The sequence below is a fragment of the Rhopilema esculentum genome, chromosome 16 (assembly GCF_057945365.1).
Source record: "Rhopilema esculentum isolate cy_ngs chromosome 16, ASM5794536v1, whole genome shotgun sequence".
NCBI classification, from domain to species: domain Eukaryota; kingdom Metazoa; phylum Cnidaria; class Scyphozoa; order Rhizostomeae; family Rhizostomatidae; genus Rhopilema; species Rhopilema esculentum.
Window position 1 is genome coordinate 37708 of NC_142830.1, and position 23409 is coordinate 61116.

General features: G+C 38.0%; 1 protein-coding gene across 1 annotated transcript; it reads left to right on the forward strand.

Annotated features, from left to right (window-relative positions):
- Nucleotides 1–1034: 1034 nt before the first annotated feature.
- On the forward strand, nt 1035–22328 carry LOC135682090 (uncharacterized). The gene is made up of 4 exons (XM_065196818.2): nt 1035–1664; nt 15072–15217; nt 16131–17107; nt 21664–22328. The coding sequence occupies exons 1-4, from the start codon at nt 1119–1121 to the stop codon at nt 22161–22163; spliced, it is 2169 nt and encodes a 722-aa protein (XP_065052890.2). The 5' UTR covers nt 1035–1118; the 3' UTR covers nt 22164–22328.
- Nucleotides 22329–23409: the final 1081 nt, after the last annotated feature.

Genomic DNA, 23409 nt, shown 5'->3' on the forward strand with positions numbered 1-23409 from the left:
TACATCGTGAAAAAATCTCTCTCTACGAATCCTTAGCGCTCGATTCAATTACCAGCTTTTATAGAAGCAAACAAGGAACTAAAATTTATCTTAACCAATCACAATCAATTTTAACTACTACTCAAGCCAATAAAAATTAAGAATACGATTGACGTAGTTAATCCTATTACAATAGCCTGCTTCCAGAAAATTCTGGCTGGATCCTTAATCTACTGTCGCGGCCTCAAAGTGAGGCTTTTACGTAAATTGCATAGTTCCGTAGTTATGTAACACAAGCATACACAATAAAAAAAACGTGTTGCTTTAAGAATAATAGGTTAAGAATTTACTAGAAAACCGAGAAAGCGCGATGGGGATTCCCCGACACTAAAATAAAGCCAGATTATCCAACTTTTATGATTTTGACTTCACGGAATTTCACAGCTAACGTATCTAATCTGGAACTCGGGCTAATAGCTTAACCAACTGACAAAAAACCAGCAGAAAATTGATTAATCAAAAGAACGCTGACTATAGCACATGAAAAGTCAAGGGAGGTACGCTTTGCAAGGCTACAACTTCCCTGGCTGGGGGGGGGTTTTGCCCGAGTGCCCTGAGACATGGTCAATGCCTGAGACAAATACAAAGCAAGCAGATATAACTGGCAACAGCTGTTTAGCTTGATGTGAGGCCTTCTTTTTATTGACTCTAGACCAGGAGTGTAGAGCTAGGGGGCTCGGGGGCTGAGCCCCCCATATCAATGCCGAAAATTAGCCAATTTTTTACTTTTCCTACTGTTGTTAGCAACACTTTACGCATCTCTTATTTTTTGTAGCAACAAATAAACAATTCCTTCTGACATTAACAGTGTCGGTAAAACAGCACTGGAAATGTTTGTTTCAAATACATATTCTCTTTATCAGCTACAGACCGGAACACATGTCTAGCTGCACTGATGAGCACTGAAATTGGGCGAAACCGGATGTTGATAAGAAACTAACCTTAAATTATTCACTTTTGGTTATTCATTGCTGACTTGTATAAAAATGTAAGTCGAAAAGAACCCATTTCTTTACGAATTATGTTGACAATTTATCGCCTAATGTCCCTCTTATCGCCATTGATATCCAAGCCGCGGCATGAAAACGAGTTTATGGGTCCGATCTACTGATCAGTGGTCCGATCTAGGGAAATCCCATGACCACAAACTTCGAAGGGCTCCGACACGACACACGAGTTTGACTCAAATTTCAAAGCAGGTTCGTGCTGTTCTTGGTGAAAAGATGGATGGAAATGTTCTGTACCATTTATTGTTGCTTTTGCTTTGTATACGCTTAGGCAAATGCAATCAGCAAGCGTTTCAGAAGGCAAGTAGCAGCGGTGAGATTTGTAAGGAGAATATTTGCAAATTTGTCCTGACGCTACGAGAAGAGCTGAGCATGACAAGGACGATAAGACCGGGGAGAATTTGGACTTCAGGCGAAACCTTTTTACTTCAACTAGAGAACGGAAGGCTGATACAAAGGCTTGGAACATTTTATCAGCAGAAAGTTTACAACGATTACGATGGTCTTGTGGTTAACGCAACAACAGATACTATCACAGCAGACGGTGTTCGGCGATCGCTCATAACCATCAACGGTCAGTTCCCTGGTCCTATGCTCGAGGTTATGGAAGGCAGCGAGGTAAGGCCATGCGACAATATGAAAGCATTTAGCAAGCAAGATCGTCCTTCATTTTATCTCGGTGTTAAAGGCATTGAGTCATGGTAAATAGGCCTTCTCTATAGGGGTTATTTAATTTCGGCGTGATCGCTGCTGTTTCATGTGATATTCGCATCCGTTGTTGACAACTTGCTATTGATGAAAATGCTTTGTCAATCAGTACGAGGTGAGTTCGTGTGACCAGTTACAGGTCAACCAATAGCATCGCAGTCATGAAAATCATGACTCAGCGGATTTTGGTACTTAGGGTATACCCAATCTATTTTATCATGATTCGATGCCTTTAAGGCTTCATATGACGTATTCGACGTATTTCATTCCCTGGAAGGGTGTAGAAAGAAAGGGACTGTTAGTCATTAATCAATATTTTCAGGCGATACAAGGCCCTGTCATTAATCATTAATCATTAATTATTGATCATTAATCAGGCGATACAAGGCCCTGTTAGTCATTAATCAATATTTTTGGCTCCAGTTAAGCCGAGAACCCACTCCGGAAAATGATCCGCGGATCGGATCAGATTTTGTGTTGCGCAAGCGCTTTGGATGCAAATATGGTCACATGACTGATCCGCCATGGATCGAAACGGATCGAAAAAAAAGTTGAAATTTGAACCGTTCCGGTACAGTAGTTTTCTTTTGATCAAAATCGAATTAGAACTTTTTAAACAATAGGGCACTTGCGTCATGAGGCACGAATCCCGTGGAGATAATGTCAACGTGCATTCCAATCTAAAACGATCCGCGGATCGAAAGAACAACACGATCTGACCCGATCCGCGGATCATTTTCCGGAGTGGGTTTTCGGCTTTAGTCGAAATTTCTTTTTAGTACAAAACTGTTGGTTTTAACATTGTTTCATAGTTTCATGCACCAAAAGCAAAATTCTTATGATTTCTTAATTGAATTGCAACAACAAAAACAGCCTGACAAGGGACGTTCAGAAATTGTAATCCTCTTTCATACGTAGAACAGATTAAACGGCCAAAAGAAAAAACACTATCATTCTAAAGAGAAATCATAGGAAATACCGACATATTACGTAATGAAAATTGAAAAATTTTTGAAAAACTTTCAACGTCAAAGGAGATCAAGGACTTTACAGTGAGTCATTTGAAAGTCCATCCATCCTTATACTTGGCATTCGCTATTAGCCTTTTTGCCCTTGTGTGTAAACGTTGCAGTTGGGATAGTTTGGTGTTGGAGAGAGCACTCCTGACGCGATATTCACACATGTATCATCAGCTTACATATTTGGGATCGTGCTTTTTAGACAATTCTCAAAATCGTTAATGTATAGTATGAAGAGTAAGGGTCCCAAACACTAGCCCTGCGGAATACCGCACTCAATGCTGATTTTGCTGGAAGTGGATCCGTCTGTTTTAGCAAAGTCTGTTTTATCTCTTTAGAAACTCCATTAGTTAGTCGTGTACAATCTTTTCTAGAATTCTAGACACAATTGATAACACTGAGATAGGCCGGTAATTGTTTACATCTGTTTTTGTGCCCGTCTCATGAATAGGTGTTACTCTGGCTAATTTCCAGATTTGGGGGACAATGCCCCTTTCTAAAGATGCATTATTGCCCGCAACTCGCGCGCGATAGCGCGCGAGTGAAGGGCTTATAGTCTGCCCCGCGTATAAGTAGCATATGGAAGCTTCAGTTCATGTTGTCAGCACTTTTTCAGCAGATTTTGTCACTTTTCTGCTGCCATGACAACTGTCAATCAATTTCATTGTCAATCAATCGGCTTTGTCGAGGAGGTCGTTAACCGCCACCTCTTTGTGCGGAAGGGAATTATCTTCGGAGCGTTGCTCTGCCAAGACTCTGTTAAAGGCCTTCGGTTTTTTTGGCACGAAAACGGTGCTGCATCACAGCTCTGTTCTCCGCAATGGATTGAAGTTTTGATTCGAAGTTTTGGGAATCAAAACCAGTCGAATGCCACACTTTTCTCCCAAAAACTCGGGACCGTACGAGCAAAAGTTATGATTATCGTGATTATCGAAAAATAAATGTCAAACCCTCGAAAAACTTCATGATTTTCAAAAGGGCGTTGGACTTAAATCAAAGGCAAACTGAACACCAAAAATTCTTGATAAAAAGAATAGTTTAGCATCAACTAGAGCAGCTGTTTTTATAGAATTGTGAAAACCCAAGATGGTGTCTTCTTCGAATATCCTGACCTACATTTTCAAAACAATCATTATCAAGGAACTAATTGTTTGCGGGCAGTACTAGCAAGAGCTATTTCTAGTATATCAGTGTCGTTTATAGGATCTTTCAGGATTTTGACGGGGATTCTGTCGGCACCACGAGCCTTAGAGTTATTAAGAGCTTTTATAGCACGTTCTATATATCCTACACTTACTGTCTGAAGCTTAAATTTGGTTCCTCCGGCTCTATTTCCAAAAAACTTAAGAGGGTCATCGGAAGGCTGACTTTGTATTTTCCCCGCTAACTTAGGTCCAACCGTTGTAAAATGTTTGTTGAAAGCTTCTGAAAATTGTGAAGGTGATTTTAGTTCTGTGCCTTCAAAAATAATGCTTTGAGTCGCAGTGTCATTTGAGTTCTTATGTAAAACCTTATTTATTGTTTTCCACATAGCTTTTGGATTGTTTTGGGTTTCATCAATAAGGTTATGGTAATATTCCTGTACCCTTGCACGAAGTTCAGAAGTTACTTTGTTCCGCAATTTCTTATAGTCTGGCCAATAGGAAGCATCATTCTCGGATCTCTTTTTAGTTAAATCACATACGGCCCCAAAACTTTGCTTTGCCATTTTTTGGATGCCTCTGTAGCATGCATCGACACCCTCTTTTTGGTAATGTGCAAATATTTGGGCCTGCCGTAACCGTTTACACGAGGCCGCTCTCGAATTCGGCCGGCCAAGTTTCAAGAAGGACGCTTTCCTAGGTGGCCGAATATTTGGACGCCTAAGCGACCTGATTTGAGGTCGTTTAGCCGTCTCCGTGTAAACGCAAGGCCTAAGTGACCAAATATTTGACCGATCAAATAGTCGGCCGCCCCGTGTAAGCGCAGCCTAAGACATGGCTCTCGGGGAGCGGAAATTCATGTAGTAGTTAAGGGTCCTTTTTGATCCATCGTAGTTAATGAAGTGGCAAGAAATAAGAATTTTTGACGCTATGCATAGCGGCCTTGGTCACACTATTCATGCAGCAGCAACGTGCAAAAGTGTTTTTGGAAGAAGACAGAATTCACAGTCAGGTGTTTGGCTAATGTTCCATTTGAAGAGATTTTTACGAGTTGGAAGAGTGCTGTTAAAGCAGTGGCGGAACTAGACAAACATTTGAGTGGGTTCCAATATGGGCGTGGTCCCATATTTTTCTGGCAACGCCTTTGACTTTTTCCAAAATTGGGCGACACCCATTTTCGCTTTTTTCTAAGATTGACAATTGCAAGATTTTATTTTAACAAGATATATTATTTCATCATGATTCCAAGGCAAGTAAAAAAAATAAATCTGTAAACCAAACCAGGAATTGTCATTATGAATTCTAAAAGAATGGTTTCGATTTCTTGCCAAACAGAGGACCTTAATAAATTCCTCTAGCTGGTTACAGCAAGACATAAGCTTACTGAGTGTTGCAAGATTTGAGTGAAATTCATGCTTTAGATATTACCAAATAATAAGCAAGACAAATTTACATGTATTCATCAATTTTGTCAAAAATGGATAACGATGGACGAAGCCTCTTATCATATATAGCAAACAAACCCAATTATTAAAAAGTGCAAATTATGACATATGAAATCATCTTATCCCATTCTCTAAAGTTTTTCATTTTATCTTAATAAAGTTTTCCAACTCTATAGATAAATATATTATGTATAGGGCTTCAAGAGTTCTATAAACTTTCCACGTCAAAGAGAAAATATCTTCGACATTCCTGAGTTCCTGCCAAGAATTCTCTGCTGCTAATTGCAACGAATTCTCTCGTGAACGCCACTTTACACCTATGTGAAATGGACTTTTTGCTTGATCCATGGGCAAAAAAAGCGGTGATATGTTTTCTCCGGGTTGGCTAGGCCAGTCGAGAAAAATAAGCAAATAGTTGGCGAGGCGTGTTTGAAAAGCTTTGTTGAAAATTCATAGCACTCTTTCATACGATTATCAAATTTCATTGATCTTCAGGTGCTGGTCTCTTCCTTGTTGAGGGCTTAAAACAAGCTCTCGTCATCGTGCAGTCAAAGCCTCCACTCGCAGCTTCACGTCGCCATTATGACAACAGGAAGCATGTATGGTCAGCGGTCTAAATAAGTTCCAATGAGTTCATGAGATGGGTTCCAAGGGGGGTCTTTTGTTTGTAGCAATAAAACAATATAAGACAATCGATTGCCATGGCTACGAAAGGGTTCCTTTCTTAAAAAATACAATATGATACAAAGGGTTGCCTTGGGTACGACAGGGTTCCTTTCTTTAGAGGAATATAATACATTACAAAAGATAACCATGGCCACGACAGGGTTTCTTTTTTTCACAATATCATATTTAGAGAGCAGCAAAGGTTTTAGTACAAGAGGCCATTTGACGTTGGGACTCGTTGCGATTCATTCGAAAGTAAAGGGAAAACTGGTGTTATGTGTCTTTGGAAAGTTTGACAGGGTTCCAGAACCCTTGGAACCCGGTCTGAATCCGCCACTATGTTGAAATACTTCATGCTAAAGTTGAAGATATTAGCTGGCAGATTCCTCTGTGTACTTGACCAAATACCGTTCAGCTTTTCCAGTGATTATGTCAGTAGAAAGAAAATTTCAGCTCCCTGAGATGTTTAATTTTGAGGAAAACGTTCTTTGTTATCTGATTTTACAGCAGTTAGTACCTCTTTCGTTTCGTATTACGATGGATGTCGTACTTAAGGCTCGAGCTGTGGCTGGTGTATTTCCAAAGATTCGAATGTCGATGTAAGGAGAAGACTTTATGCCATTACGACTGACAGTTTGGCATTGCGTAAATTTGACAGAAGGCATTTGTAGATTCAGGTAAAACTGGTTTTTTGAGAGGATTATTCAATTCAAGGTAACAGAAAGTTGAAGATCAAGCCAATGGCGAATGTAATTGGACACAAGATTGTCTAGATTTTGAAAATCCCAGATCTTTGGTAGATCTGCAACAGTAAAATGCCACGAGACATTAGACAGAACATATCGATGGTGTAATAGCCGATTTTCTGGATGGAGAGGGAAGTCGTCAATATCCTTCATAAGAATAGAGAACAGAGAAACTAGTTTAGATTTATGATCTTGGTTACTCATTTCAAAATCAAACGGCCAAGATACTTAGAAGAATCGTCATTCTTGTCAGCAAGCACTATCTGGTTACAGAAAAAAAGTTTCGGTTAAAATTGGAGGGATCGCCAGTGGCGGATTCAGGATACCCAGAATTTAGTTTTCGTCTTCAGTCAATAAAATTAGGCAATCATTTTTTACCACATTTTCGGAAGAGGAGCACAGGGTGTATACACTTCTGAATCTCAAGATATGTTGTTTCAACTGCGTGTTGGATTTGCTGGGAAATTTGGAAAACCATTTAAAGGCAAAAATGTTTGACTGAACAATTTGAACGTTTCAGAGCTGGCTAAACTTTAAGATATTCCCCAGTCCCATCGCCACCCTCAGAACTACTACAAGGCCTACGAACCTCGTTGGTGTCGCAACTTCCGCTTCTAAAGAGTAGGGCGTCCAATTGAGGCGTTCAGGGGCGTAACTTGGCCAATAGTTTTGGGGGGGGGGGGGTGAAAAGGGTTTCTGCCCTGCAAAACTGAGTGGTGCCCTGCAGACCTCGTAGCAACGGTTTGTCTATAGGTTACTAGTGAAAGCTTTACCAGTGTACACTGGTCTTTACCAAGGACAAACTTCTAAGCAATAAAAACAAACTTGAAACTTCATTGCCTATGAAATTTCTATTTCTCTACGTGAGCGTAAATTGTTTTTTTATATTCACTTCATTTAATGTTGGTTTGCAAAATTAGGCTAATAAACAGCTAATTGGGGGGGGGGGCACATGATGTAGACAGCGCAACGAAATTTAACCCAGTGGGGCTAAGAGTCGAGTTTAGTGAGGTAGGAGGACCCACCATGGTTGGGTCCGACGTGAATAAATTTTTTGAAATTATACCTTGTAAAAAGGGCTAAAAAGCATCTTTCAGAAAAAAATTTAGCAAAATACTATTGTGCTAAAAGAACTGATTGTTTATTGAAAATATTATTGTTTATTGGGAAAAATAGGGAGGGGGATGTCATGCTAAAACTCTAGTGTTAGACGTTTGGGAAGGAAAGAAACGACAACCTTTCGTTTCAGATTGCACGTAGTTGTGAATGACAGAGGAAGATGTTGTTTTGATTGGGAGAATTTTTTTTCCTGAACAGAAATGTGCAGTTTCTTGTATCAAGAAGGCCATGTTCACACATCCAAAATTAAAACATTGCAATGATACAGAAAATGATTTACTGAATTAATGCAAATAAAAGAAAAATAATAAAAATATACGTGACAAAGTTAGCAATTAGATAAAACAAAATCGGTATCTTAGCGATTTATTATGTTTTTTAGTTCATGCACTCTTAAAAAGTAATAGAAAAAATGATAAAAAAATTCCTATCTTTACCAAAGTGAGGGACTTCAGCCCCTTATCCCCCCCCCCAGTGACGCTGTGCTTGTCATGAAAATAATTTACAACTTAAATTAATTTGCATGACTCAACCTTGCCCTCATAAACATATGCATCAATCATTGCATCCATTGGCTATGACTTTCGGTAAGAAATGCTTTCGCTTTGCAAATAACGGAGCTTTTCCTTACATACCTGTTCCGTTCTCTAAAATGCAATGTCAGGAAGGGAGGTTCATAACAAATACGATATTTCCATTTCAAAATTCCTAAACGGCTCTTTATGAACTTCAGAGGTGGCATTTCTGCGTGGCAATAAAGCTCTTCTTGGCGCCCTGCGAAATCTTCGATTGCCCTGCGAAATCGACTATTTTTTGGATTGGGGGGGTGTCACACCCCCCACACCCCCCCGGGAGTTTCGCCCCTGGAGGCGTTTCATCGATCAAAGTGTATCAGTCTTGCTTAGCGGGACCAATCACATTTAGAAGTAAACGCTTACAATAATAATAATAATAATAATGATAATAATAATAATTTTTTTTTAAACATCTCATTTTCATTGAATACATTTTAAATTTACAATTATACGACTCGCTTAATAATAATAATAATAATAATAATAATAATAATAATAATAATAATAATAATAATAATAATAATAATAATAATAATAATGATAATAATGGAAACTTTTCATTTTGAATTCCTGTTAAAACTACAATTACAAATCTCACTATTACAAGGTAATTTGTAACTGGCTAGCCTGTGTTTACAAAATAAAAACTATTACATCGTAGTAATGAGAAACAAAAAATTGTTAAAAGGGGTGTAGCTCTGGATTAGTCCAAGTTTTGTTTCTACAGCAGAATATATAGTATGTGGTGCGAATGGAGATGCTTGTAAGTTTGGAGATGAGGTAGCGTTTCTGTTGATGATCAATGGACAAAGAGTCACACATGTCGATGAATGAGCTGCAGGAGTCGCCAAAAATACCAAGTGAACTGATGGAAAGATTGACAAACGAGACTGACTTAAACTGACGTTTTAAGTCAGAAACGAGGGTGGCATATTTCCCTGACTTTCTGGCAGCATTGCAGTTGAGATTTGTTTCAAAGCCTATGGTTAGCTCTAAAACGTACAGACAGTTTTCCTTAGTTTTGAGAAGTAAGTCAGGGCGTAGTTGATCTCCAGTTATGATAGAAGGGGAAAGAAAGCCTGGTAAATCTGCGTAGAGAGAAGACCCATTTATTGCTTGGAAGGAAGTGGCTAGAAAGTTTAATGCAGAATTATGACGCCAAGTATAGCGTCCTTGGTCAAGGTACACTTTGCATCCAGCAACAACGTGTAGAAGTGTTTCTGGAAGAAGACAGAATTCACAGTCAGATGTTTGACTAAGGTTCCATTTCAGCAGATTTTTTCGAGTTGGAAGAGTGTTGTTAAGATACTTGATGGTAAAGTTAAAGATGTTACTAGGCAAATTGCTCTGTGTACTTGACCAAATACCGTTCAGCTTTTCCAGTGAATGTTTCAGTAGGAAGGTAATTGTGGCTCCCTGAGATGTTAAGTTTTGGGAGAGACGTTCTTTGTTGTCTGATTTGACAGCCTTTAATACCTCTTTAGTATTACGATAGATGTCGTACTGTAGGTTCGTGCCATGACTGGTGTTTTTCCATAGGGTTTGAATGTCAATATTAGGAGAAGATTTTAGGGCATTGCGACAGACAGTTTGGCATTGCGTAAATTTGATAGAAGGCAGTTGTAGATTTAGGCCAAACTGATTTTTTGAGAGGATTATTCCACTCAATGTTGCAGAAACATGAAGATCAAGCCACTGGCGAATGTAATTGGAAACAAGATTGTCTAGGTTTTGGACAACCCAGGTCTTTGGTAGATCGGCAACAGTAAAATGCCATAAAACTTTTGACAGAATATAACGATGGTATAATAGCAGTTTGTTTTTAGGATGGAGAGGTAAGTCGTCAATATCCTTCATAAGAGTAGAGAAAAGAGAAACGAGTTTAGATTTATGATCTTGGTTACTCATTTCAAAATCAAAGAAACGACCAAGATACTTAAAGGAATCGCCATTTTTGACAGCAGGCACTATTTGGTTACAGATGAAAAGTTTCGGTTGAAATTGGAGGGATCGCGTAGAGTGTTTCTTGACACCAAAGGTAACACATTTGTCAACCCTGACAATGAAGTTTGCCCATTGGCACCATCTGGTAAAGCAGTTTAATAAGAGTTGGTTCTCCTTTTCTCCACTGGTAACAACAGCAGCATCATCAGCATAATAATAATAATAATAATAATAATAATAATAGTAATCAATTTATTTAAAGTTGGCGCTACATAGCTATTTACAAAGAAATGAGCTAATCCAAGCCAACTGTTAAAACTACTACATCAAATAAATACATACGAGATTGAATACATAAAATTTTAAGTACATAATAATCCATTAAAAACAGAATTTATAGGGTAGTACTATAAAAATCTGAGCTATTTAAAACGGTAGAATTACAAAAAACCAAGCTGTGGTACGAATGTCCTACATATTTTGCATGTACAGTCTGTGCCATTCCAGCTTTCAGTTTCTTTCTTAAACTCATTAATAGATTGAGCATTCCTTATGTGCTGAGGTAAAGAGAGCCAAAGACGTTGCTCTCTATATTTGATAGTTTCGGTTCCATAAATGGTTGTTCTTACCCTTTGTACCATAAATTCATTATTATTTCTCAAATTATAAACAGCATGACACTCCCTCATAAAAGGAGGGTTGATATTTCCCTTTGTTTTAAACATTTCAATCATAACATTTCGCAGGTGCTTTACATGAATATTTACCGAGCCATCATTTTCTAGCAGAGTGTTGAAGCTAGAATCATAGTCTTTGTATGCAATTCTCAGAGCTCTTTCGTGTATTCTATTAATCTTACTATTCAAGTGCCTACTGTGGAACATCCAGACCAGTGGACAGTATTCGAATTGGCTAATTACAAATGCTCACATTAAGATTTTAAGTTTATTAGCGTCTATGTATCCAGATAAGCGAGCGAGGGCGGTGAGTTTGCTACCAGCCTTCTTACATAACTTACTGATATGTGTCTCAAAACTGAGTCTTTTGTCTATCTCAACATTTAGTAGCTTTTCCTCTTCCGCGTTTTCTATGATAGAATCTCCTACATTAACTTTGACCTGCTGATTAGAACTTCTGCCAAGAATATGAAATTACATTTGTTTGTATTAAATTTCATAAAGTTATCAGCGAACCATTGGATAGTTATACTTGAGTCATTCTCTAGCCTTGCAATAACATTACTAAGATTTTTATCGCACGCATATAGAGTTGTATCATCCGCGTAATTGCAGATATCCCTATCCATTAAGGAGAGAAGTAAGTCATTTATGTAGATGTTAAAGAAAAGGGGACCAAGAACTGATCCTTGCGGAACACCAAGAAACAGTTGTTTGTAGGTACTGAATGATCCATTAATCTTAACTCTCTGATGCCTATTTTCCAAGTAGCTAATAACAAGACATGCAGTGTGAATCCGTAAGCATCTAGTTTTGCTATAAGGTGGTCATGTTTAATACAATCGAAGGCTTTCGAGCGGTCCATTAGGATTGCGCCAACATTTTCTCCCCTGTCTAAGCTTGTTTTCCACTTTTCAAGCATTCGAACTAATGCGTGCTGCGCATTGTACCCTTTACGAAAACCACATAAAGTGACGATAAATAAGATTGCATATAATCAATAATCTGTTTATCTATAAGTCTTTAAAAAACCTTTGAAACAGTTGTTAGTACACTCACCGGTACACTTACAAGACACAAAGATAATATTTTGGACCAAAAATCAAAATGAATTTAATAGTTTCCGCCACTAACGACTTGACGGATGCATTCGAAGAAATTTCCAGTTGTCCATCAAAATTGTATGTTAATGCTTCTCTTCCAGCAATCGAATGGTTTGTCGTCGGTCTATACGTATGAACAAGTTTGTGCACAGGGGATAACGAATTCATCAAAGATTTGTTTTCCAGGAAAAGACCTTTCCTCGAAGGAATGTCTCCTCCTCCAAGGTTTGTCAGGAGCTGATCTGCTGCAGGTGTAATAAGGGGGAAGGGGTGCAAAAGTTTATGCAAATGCGTAAAAGCGTCTCTCAAGTGTACAGTGCTGTGTAAATGTAGTGAGGATTGTGAACGTCAGAATTGTTCTAATTGGTAATCATATCAAAAACGATTCATGCAATATTCCTTGGGGCATTTTCGAATTAAAGAGAAGAAATTATTTCAACCAATTTTGCTTATTAACAAAAATAAGCTGTTGAATAAGACGGGCTTCAGTTTATCAATAAGAAGAAAGCGATGTTCAAATTTTAGGGAGCTCCAGTCCAAGAGGCAAGCTTTTGATGAACACCAGCATACGAAAATGCGCGAAATATAAAACGTCTGTTCTGGCCTGCTGTTTAGAAATGTACACGACAATTTCCCAAGAATCCTACAAATTTCAAACCAGGGGTCATCCACCTCTGGCTACCCTTGGCTACAACACCATTGGAGTGAATAATTGGACATTTTCGCTGCATGATACAGATTAAATTTTGCTTTTGAAGTACGATTATTGTCAAAAAACTACTTGAAACCGTATATTATACAGGGCCAGGGGGTAAATTTTAAAATAATATGGCTTTTAATTAGCTTTAGAATACTTGATTGTTTATTGCGTTCAACAAGATACTCGAATATAGTATATTTTCTATAGTATGAATAAGACCCTTGCGCATGCTAAAGTCAAGTTTTTATCTTTCTTCAGTTAAAAAATCGTAGGGAAATCATGGTTTTTACCCCCTGGTTTGAGAAACTTCGAAGCTCTATAACTTTTTCCCTTCAATTTTTTACCTCAATTTTTTGGTATTTTTACCTCCATTTCTCGTGTATACAAAATATCTTTAGACCTTGTGAAAATGGCACTGTGTTTATGCGAATGGGATAAATATATATCCACAAGAAAACCAGAAAATTATTTTTGTTATCAATAAAAATTGTCCTTCTCTACCCCCTGTGCTTGCCCTGTGCCTTTTTCTGCATCCTGGTCCATTTTGTTCTCCTTGCGTAGCAAAAGGCTGCACAGGAGAGAAAGGAGAGAGTAGAGCATGTTAAGGCACCTAGAGGCCCATAGCCTCCACAGACACATTGATTTCTTTCCTTCTTGTGCCATTATAATCCCAGTCATATATGTGTGATGCTCTGCAAGCAATTTTTTTTTGTCTTTCCCATCCTTTTTCCATAGAATTGGGTATCCACTCGTTCAATCAATCAAACAATCAATCGGTCAATAAATTTAATTTTACAACAACAATTACTTACTACAAACTGCTGTATACATATGTATAAAGCATATTATTTTAGCAATGAATTTTGATTACGACAGTATTTTTTAATAATATAATGATATTAGATGTTGTCTAGGACACTAAAATATATCATAATAATTTTCGAACTCAGTCATCTTTTTTGTCTACTTTCTTGTTTACATTCGGGCGATATGCCTTGACCATATGCAACTTATATTTTTCTGTGTTTTCTTCAACGTCAACGGCTTTGGTGTGTGATCTAAAACTTTTTGTATGATCTAAAACTATTTGCGCGCTAAAAAATTTTTGGCCCTAGTACCCAGGGTATATCTTAACTTGAGAGTGTTTATAAGGGTTTCTGCAGAGGCATTTTTTAAATATTTGCATGATGGCTATTTAAGAAAGTTGTCAATTCTTGTTTAAATGACCCTAAATTAAACTATTTTTAGCTCTTGCATTTTGTCATATTTGGTTCACATTTGGTAAGTTCTATTTTAAAAGTAGATGCTGTGAGAACCCAAATTCAATTGTTAATGAATTCACGAAGCTGTGTTTTTTGTTATCATTAAATCATAACATTTAGCAGGCTTATGTTTATGGCCGATGGGCTCTTCTATGATATTTTCCGACAACACAATAAACTTTTCGACAAAATAACTGTTTAGCCTTACAGGGGGGGCTCGCCACCTCTGTCTCCCCTCTATCTACGATAATGAGCTCAAAGTTGATTTCGCATGGCTGCCTTTCTGTAAAATCAAGCTACAAATACATAGTAAAAAAGAGTCATTTAGAATTTTAAAATTCCGAAAGAACATCAAATCAAAAATTATCTCTAAATATGATAAATCAGCTGAATCTGTTTTTTGATTGGCTGAGATATTTCTAGTTTAGACTCGCGAATCGGAGCTTAAGAAATGTGGTTTCATAGAGAAATGAATATCTTGGACAAGACATGTCAGCAATGAGAAAATACTCCAGAGAGAGAGAAGCTCATAATATGTTTTGAGCCGGGGTTTCTTCGAACCAGATGTAAGAAAGTGCCTGTGCTTATGTGGCATTATCTCGTTCGATTTGCAACATATTTCATGTTTTTGCAAATTTGGAAATGTTTCGTGGTTTGCTGGCAAATTATGGGGTCAGAATTCTAAAATTCTAAAAATAGATTTTTTATTGCGTCACCAGTCGACGAGAGCCAAATATCATGAAGAAGTGTTACAAAAATGACGTTGTTTATGATATGGACTTTGCACACAAAAGCAGTGGATAGCAGAGTTCAACTGGCCTTTTGATAAACTAAATAGGTGTGATATTTAAGACAGTTTTAACGTAAAACCAACGAATTTGAGATTTGAGCACAGTTACAATTATTGTGCATTTTTTAGGTGGAAGTTATTGTTAATAACCAAATGCTCCATAAAAGTGCCACAGTTCATTGGCATGGATTTCATCAGCATAATACACCTTGGATGGATGGAGTCGCTTACATTACCCAGTGTCCTATTAGCCCCATGACGTCTTTTATGTACAGGTATCTTTAATATACATTAATTTTTAGCGTCCAAAAATGCTAATGTTGTTCCAAATTTAAGAATCTGATGTAGAGGACAACAACATTGATCAGGCGTTTCTCCGTCTGATTTGCCGTGATAACAATTTCAATTTTATAATATCAATTTTATGCTGTAACTCTCCAATTCTCTTTGACATATGTTTAATATCATGTCATAATTGCATCCTGCATCCTGCTTTCATCTAGTGGCCAACTTCATCCGCTTTGTTTATTATCTGGAAAAAATTGGCGACTAAATGTACAGGACGTTGTAACATTCCTTTTATACAAATATAGGAAATGCCTTAAAGTTGAATGACGTTAAACTTTTGGTAATTAGCATCTTTGTGTATTGAAGTCAATGTGAGCTGTTTCCTTGACTTCTAACATCGATTACATAATATTTTTTGCACCACCTGGATTATCTGACATGGTATTGCCCTACTTGCCGCAAAGCACTGATATAGAGAAGGAGATGGCTTGGCTGAAAGTGAAGACACCTTGACTCTACCCCCATTGGAGTCTCTGCAGATTGTTTGCCTGTTTGCCTGTGCAGACAGTCCTTGCCTCATGTTCAAACCCCTTTATACGACCAAACTGCCCAGCCACCCGTATTTTAGCCTCATTTCACTTTTTGTCAAACTGTCCATCAACTGCTGTGCCGCTCATAAGGTTTTTTTAACTATAACAAGCTAGGAAAAACTCGTGTTCTTTTCTCATGTTACTTAACATTTTCTGTATCATACTAAATACGTAAAGTTATACTAAATACTTAAATCATTTCGTGAAATTGAGCTTCTTTTTCGCTGGTATTTACAGGGTAAATGCTAGAAGTATTTGCAAAATCACCTGGCTTTGTCAAGATGTTTCTTATCTTCACTTCCTTTTTTAGGTTTATTGCATCCCCAGCAGGGACACTTTGGTATCATGCTCACCTTGGAGGACTGCGTGCAGATGGCTTGTTTGGGCTGTTCATTGTCCACGAAAAACCACCAACGATTCCATTTTACCCTTTTGTGGTAAACCATTGGCTTCACCTGCCATTTAACGAATACATGATTACAAATCCTTACAAGAAAACCAATCAGGGTGCAATTGCAGGTTCAGCAGAATACACATACAGCTTCGAGCATCTGCACATGGAAAAGCCAAGGGCATGGAGAACTATTGACGGTGTGCGACTGTCTTCCATGGTTTACACAAGCACCTTAATAAATGGAAGGGGCCAATACAAAAATAACAAAGCCCCTTTGCCGTGGTTTCAAGTTGAAGAGAAGTCTTGGTTTGGCTTTTATATCTTAAATCCCGGTGTCGAGTATACATTTGCAGTTTCTATCGACCAGCACCAGATGGTAATAGTGGATTTAGGTGTTGGAAAAATAAAACCTGTCACTGTTGATGTTGTGTATTTGAATCCTGGTGAAAGAGTTAGAGTAAAAGTTCATGCGAATAAGCATGTTGGAAATTACTGGGTACGCTCAAGAACTTTGGATGACCAAGGTGAGGCACTTGCTGTTTTGCATTACAGGGGTGCAGGCAATAACGAGCCGTATTCCTTGCCAAAGCTCTGCACAGATTTAGTTCCATGTATCATCTTTAACTGCCCCGCATCGGCATTTCCTGATGAGTCAAAAGTTTGCAAATCACCGCACGGTTTTACAGGCATAGGGAGAGCACGCGAACTGGCTGAAAAGGTGAAGAATGTCGATGTGCAAGTATTTCTTGACTTCGCATTTCCTATTGGAGCTTCCATAAATGGCTTCAGATTCGTGCTGCCAAAGAATCACCTTTATTCGGACGTTCCCCTTGACACTAAATGCTCAAGAGCCAATTGCAAAGGCAAAGCGTGTTGGTGCACCCATTATATTGGTAAGCATCGTAATTTATTTCAAGTAAACGTAGTTGGGGCGCGCCAAATGTAGAAAAAAAGTTAGAAATTTGGCATCCTTTAAGCATCCTTTAAGGATTCGATAAGATTAAAAAGCCTGTTTTTAAGGGCAACCTAACAAGTTTCCAAAAAGGTTTAAAGGTAGGAATCCTGTCACTGTGTGCGAAGAATGCCAATTCTCTTTTGATGCTTTGTAGGTAGTTCCATGACATCCTCTAGCCCATAGGCCGTTAGGTAGTTCTATTTCATATACTTGAGTCGCTTTTTGGATTGAAAACCGTTATAAAGTTTTCAATATTAACTGATGCGATGATCTTGGAGCCTTTCACCTACAGCACCTGAGGCCAGAAACGCCGAGCCGTGAAATTTAGTTGTTTGTTGCGACAAAGATAGCAATTCTTTGTTTAACTTGCTTTTTTTATTTGAAATTGCTTCAATTGGAAATTGTGGTGTTATTACGTTGCGTTTTGGTGACACGATTTGTAAGATCTCTTCAGTCGCAAAGTGCATAATTCTTAGGCACGTTTGAGCGCTAGCGTACTTGTGGAGGTAACTTCAAGGTAAGAGTACAGGGCTCTGATATGCGAAGAAAAATAATGGCCAAAGTGACAATAGCAATACACTTTTACCAATCAAAACTTTTATTGCCACTATATCCGTTTCTTATATCATATTGTGCCACAAAAGACTGATTGTTTTTGCTAAAAGCTGCGCCAACTTCCCTTCTGGCAATGATACGATACTTCTTTGCATAGTTGACTTTGCAATGATGTTGAGTGAACGATCGACTCATTGATCGTTATAATATATATATATATTTTATTTGTATTTCCTAACGTTTGCAACCGTGATCGTGGACGCAGGATTGCGAGGGGCGCCTACAAGAAATGGACATACCGAATTAAAGCCCCGAAATGTCCCTCGTGGGTTTCTGGCTGACAAGTTGCTTTTTTATCATTTTCTACCCATTTACAGGCTAATTGCTCAAAACATACAAGGGGCACGCACTACCACCCCCCATCTGAGTTTGAAGCTGTAACCAGGTGTTAGTGACTACTCCTTATCTCCATTTTTCTCATTTTTCCATTTTGGATTTTACACTTTTATTCACACATTGGTTTTGTAGTTTTTACCTTCAATGCCTAAAGAAACATATATATCCTACGATACCTAAGAGCCTGACTATAGCGGACCGCCTTCTTTGTATGCCAAGGGGGACAAGGTATCGTAGGATTTGCTCAGATGATCGCCAGTTTAAGGAACATGTAGGTAATCTCGCTAGATGGCTTAAGGATAGGGGGTATGAAGAGTCCTTAGTTGATAAACAAATAGATCGGGTACGTAGGCTAGACAGGGAGACTCTTCTGGAAAATGCGGGAAATAGGAAAACCAACGATGGGAGGGCTGAGAGGGTTCCATTCGTTACTACATACCATCCGGCACTTAATGGATTGGGGAACATTGCCAGGAAACACCATGCCTTGCTAACTGGTTCAGAAGAGCACAAGGAGATGTTTCCTGTGCCACCAGTAGTTGCTTTAAGGAGGTGTAAGAATCTTAAGGATATCTTGGTTAGGGCTAGATTAACTCGTGGGAGGGAGAAGGGACACAATAACAGGAGAAGTTCGAGTTGTAAGAAGCCCAGATGTCAAGTGTGTAAAGTCATGTCTCTTGTTTCCTCGAAAATGGCCGACTCTCGAAAATAAGCCAATTCAAAATAGCTTGATATTTTACCGAACCACGATCGAGTAGGTTAAATGTTAGGATTACATAACTTTTTCCATTCATATTCGCATTTTAGTCAAAACGTATTTATGAAATTTTGAAATCAAGTTGCAAAAATCGATTTCCCTTCTAGGAACAGATGCTTTTATATAACCACGATATATAGATAGGGCGCAAAAATCAACTTGGCCACCCCAGGGAAAACATAGCCACCCCGCCACTGGTCATGTTTCTATCTTTGTTTTATTTTTGGATAAAAATTCTTTTTGGTTTGGGTATCCATAAAGCTAGCCAGGTATAGTTTTGAAAGATTAGCAGCAGTTACGGATTTGTATTATATAAACAAACATCATATTACATAAAAAGTAAGTAATATAGAGTAAGGCTGTTCTTTGGACAGTTCTTAGAACATTGAAATATGTAACATGATTAGAGATCAAGTATCTGAAAACAGCATTTTATGAAAAGCAACAGCTAGAAACAGTTGATTTGCCTTTTATGGATCAATCAATAACTTACAAACACAGTAATTGCATTCCACTCCATTTCCACCATTCACAAATAAATACTATATTGACTCCATAGGGTGGAAATGAAAAAAAAATTACCTGTTATTAGGTTTGCTACTCTGTTTTCTTTTGGCCAGGTTTGATCTGTTCTGGTAAGATATATACATAATACGTGGTAGCTGTAGTCAGGCCAAAGTACACTGAAAATGTCCCTAAAAACAATGTAAACATTGTTGGTCAGTCCAAAAGAGGTCCAATCAAACCCTAGCCACACCCTTCGCCACACCCTATTGGCCCCGAAAATCTGTGTTTTACGCTGTTTTGTGCAGTGATGAAAATTCTTTAAATTAATGCCTGATGCATCTTGAATTAAATTCGGTGTACTTCAATTGCTATTAAATGATACAAAATTAATAATGGAAGTTTTTCAATAAATTGTCGTAGGTGCTAAGAATTAATTATTTGATACTGATACAATTAATTATCGTGTAAGCTAAGAATTAATTATTACTTGTTCCCTCTGTTACTTATTACTTATTAATTATTACACATTGTCTACTTGTTCCCTCTTAAGAACCTGTAGAAAAGGCCCCCTTCTTCTAGGAACCAGTTCCCCTTCCTGCCTCTGCCCTGTCTAGCTTTGCAAGACTTCAACTTCCCGGGCAGGGAGGTTTTGCCTGAGTGCCCTGAGACAAAAACAAAGCAGGCAGAGAAAGGTTATCTATAACTGGCAACAAATTTCTTGCAGTCATTTCCTTGCTATCGTTTAAAACGTTGTACAATTTTTAGGTTTAATTTTGCTATGTCTTGTTCATTGCATTATTAACCCTATCCAGACTAGGCTTTTTGAAACTTTCGGGAGACTAGGGGGGGCACAAAGTGCCCCCCCCCCTCCGTAATTTCTTTGTTCCTCTAGCTAGGACAATGAACTTTGTTTGGATGGTACTCTTATCTTTTCTCCACATTTTAGTATTATTGTTCAATTTTTAAGTCACGTGGTTTCACGATGACGTCATTATAATGGTGGCCGGGTGAAGCAAAAATTTAGAAAATTTTTGAAAATCTTAAAATATTCATTAATTCCAAAGCATCGGGCTAAGATATTAAAATAAGCAAATTTGATGCATTTTCTAATAGAAACAAGCAGATTGACACAATTTTAATGTTACTTCTCAAAATTATTAACGTTCCTAACAAAAGAACTCAACATATTTTGTATTTGGCTATAGTTTTTTCTATATAACTAAATGATCGATACAACCAAATGTCATGTTTGAGTTCATTTTTAATGCCTTAGCAGACAAATAATTCTAAACTTGCAGTTTTATTAATGTAATACCTATAAATCTGTCAACAGATGTGTGCGCATGCGCAGCAGAAAAATCATAGAAAAGGATGTTGAATTTGAATTTTCTGGTCAGAATCATGAAAAGAGCACAAATTAATGCCTAGATACTAATTTTCATCAATATATCTACTTTTGTTGCGAATCCGTGGCAGATTGAACTATTTTTTACTTGACTAGTTTTGAAAACGCCCCTACACAACCCCCTGATTAATAATAAAAAAATTATCTTTTTATATGAACATGTGTCAGATAGGTTAAAACTAAAAGTCAGGAGGTCTGAGGGGTATTGCTTTCAAACTCCTGAAGTTATGAAAGAAAAACCAACTAGGGGGGCACTTTGTGCCCCCCCTAGTCTGGATAGGGTTAAACTGGTTACCTCGAAGGGCTCTAGGCCCTAGAGTTTGCAATTTTGGTGTTTTTTAAAAGCAGTTCCCATGGAAAGATTTTCGATCAGCAGGAAGGTCACCCGGCCTCGAGCTCGCTTTCCTCATTTCGTATAGCATCAGCGCATTGCAAGGGCACTTTTTGGTTATGCAGTTGGCAAAAAAAGGCAACTCGGTAAAGCTGAAAAGGGGCATTTTTCCTGATTTTTCAAAAAGTGGGGATGGCACGTGCCCCCTGTACCCCAGTCTCTACGTCTATGAGCAAAAACATGTTGTTCTCATTTCCTTGCAAACTTACTTCGCATGTCGACTCCAAATCGTTGTGATTCATTGCGCTTAAATGAGAACAATGTATTTCTGCATCCTGCTTGTCTTATTCATTGGAAGCAACAAATAAATCTGTGACAAAATATAGCAACATGAAGGTATTCAGGCAATGATATTTCGACATGATAGCCCGATTTACAATTAAGATTTTTGCTATGGAGCATATGAAGAAGAGAATCGCACATCTTTCTGGTAATACTGTTTTTGATTTACATCTTTAATTGGGTTAATCATTTCTTCATCAGATCTGCCATATAAAAAGACTGTACAGATGGTGCTAGCAAATTATGGAGACAAGAGCAAAGATCATGGTCATCATCACACCATTCACCTGCATGGGTACGACTTTGTTGTGTTGAAAACCGGGTTCCCAGAATTCGACCAATCAACTGGCGAGATGATAAGAAAGAACAGCGATTTGTATTGCATTGACAAACTCTGTCGCAAAATGAGATGGAGTAACTATACTGATGTCGTGAAAACTTTCAACTTTGAGAACCCCCCAATCCAGGATGCGGTGTTACTGCCATACGGAGGGTACACCGTGGTGCGCATCCGTACCGAAAACCCAGGTAAATGGTTAATGCACTGTCATCAAATGATGCACGCCATTGAAGGAATGGATGTTGTCATTAGAGTGGCACCAGAAAAGGCTCCTTCGTTACCAAAGAATTTCCCAAAATACTGCGGAGGATTCACCATCAGCAGTGAGGAGTTCCACAGAATAATCAGAAATAAAGACTGAGCCACTGCGTATCGGCGTAACGCGAAAAAAGACAATAAGGTGTATTTTAACAGACTAAGGTCTATTTTGCTTATATTTCAAGAATAAAATTTATATTTACTTCACTTGTTTAACTTCTTATCTTATAAAGTATCACTTTGAGGATAGTAATCATCAAATTTTTAAGCATCTTGTTTTCTTTAAGAAATAAACTTTGAATTCTTTGATTACTTTTTCACTGAAAGTTGCCATCTTTACCAAAGCTCAAAAAGATAATCGTAAATAATCATCTAAAATTTGTGTTACCTGATGGTGAAATGGCATTTTCTGACAGTAAATGGCATTGGCTGCGATTTTTTTCTGTCCCCACAATAGACAGAGAATTTTGCATAACAATCTAGCAAACTGGGTAACCGAAGTTTTTAAAGTTTAAATCATAAGAGTAAAGGCCACTGATCATTTTAAGCCCTGGGAACATTCTAGCAAATGACCGGAAGTTGCGTTTCCGGAAGCATGAAAAATGCACGGTCAGCATTCAACTTTCGAATTTTTCAAATCTGATGATACTATCGGAAAGAACATGCAAAACTGAGCAAAAGATTTAAAAAGAGCAATATGATCTGATCTATAAGCCGAAAGTTGTGGCTGTGGAACTTTTCGTTTTGTCAAACAACTTGCTTTCTCGAGTTTCCTGATAGTGCAGGCGCATAGCAGTAGAATTGTGCATGTTATGATAATAGCATGAAGTTTGGTACAAGTACACAATCCGATATGCTGAATAAGATGAAGTTTATATCAAGCTTCAAAAAAGCCCCTAAAAGCTATTTTTGGACTGGGGTGCTGGTACCCAGTCCTCTTTCTGGTAAAGCACTACAACCTTCTTAACATTACAAGTTATAAAGCTGAAACTTTTTCTGGCGTTATTTGACGTGCTGGATAAAATGGGATGCAAAAAAGCTTTAAAAATTTCACAAATTGTCCTTAAACGTTGCAAAAACAGAAGCAATTATAATCGGAAGCAACAAAAAGCTACGCAAGATTGATACTCCTGACGCCCCTAAGCCGCAGTTTAGAATAGGTTCTGAAGATGTCAAACTTGTAAGTGATTTAAAATACCTCGGAGTTATTGTGGATCAAGAACTCAAATGGACTAATAATTAAACCACTGTCACAAAAAAGATATCCATGTGTATTGGCATTCTTCGTTATGCACAACAATATCTTCCGCCTGCTACAATTGAAACAATGTATAGAAATCATCGGAAAA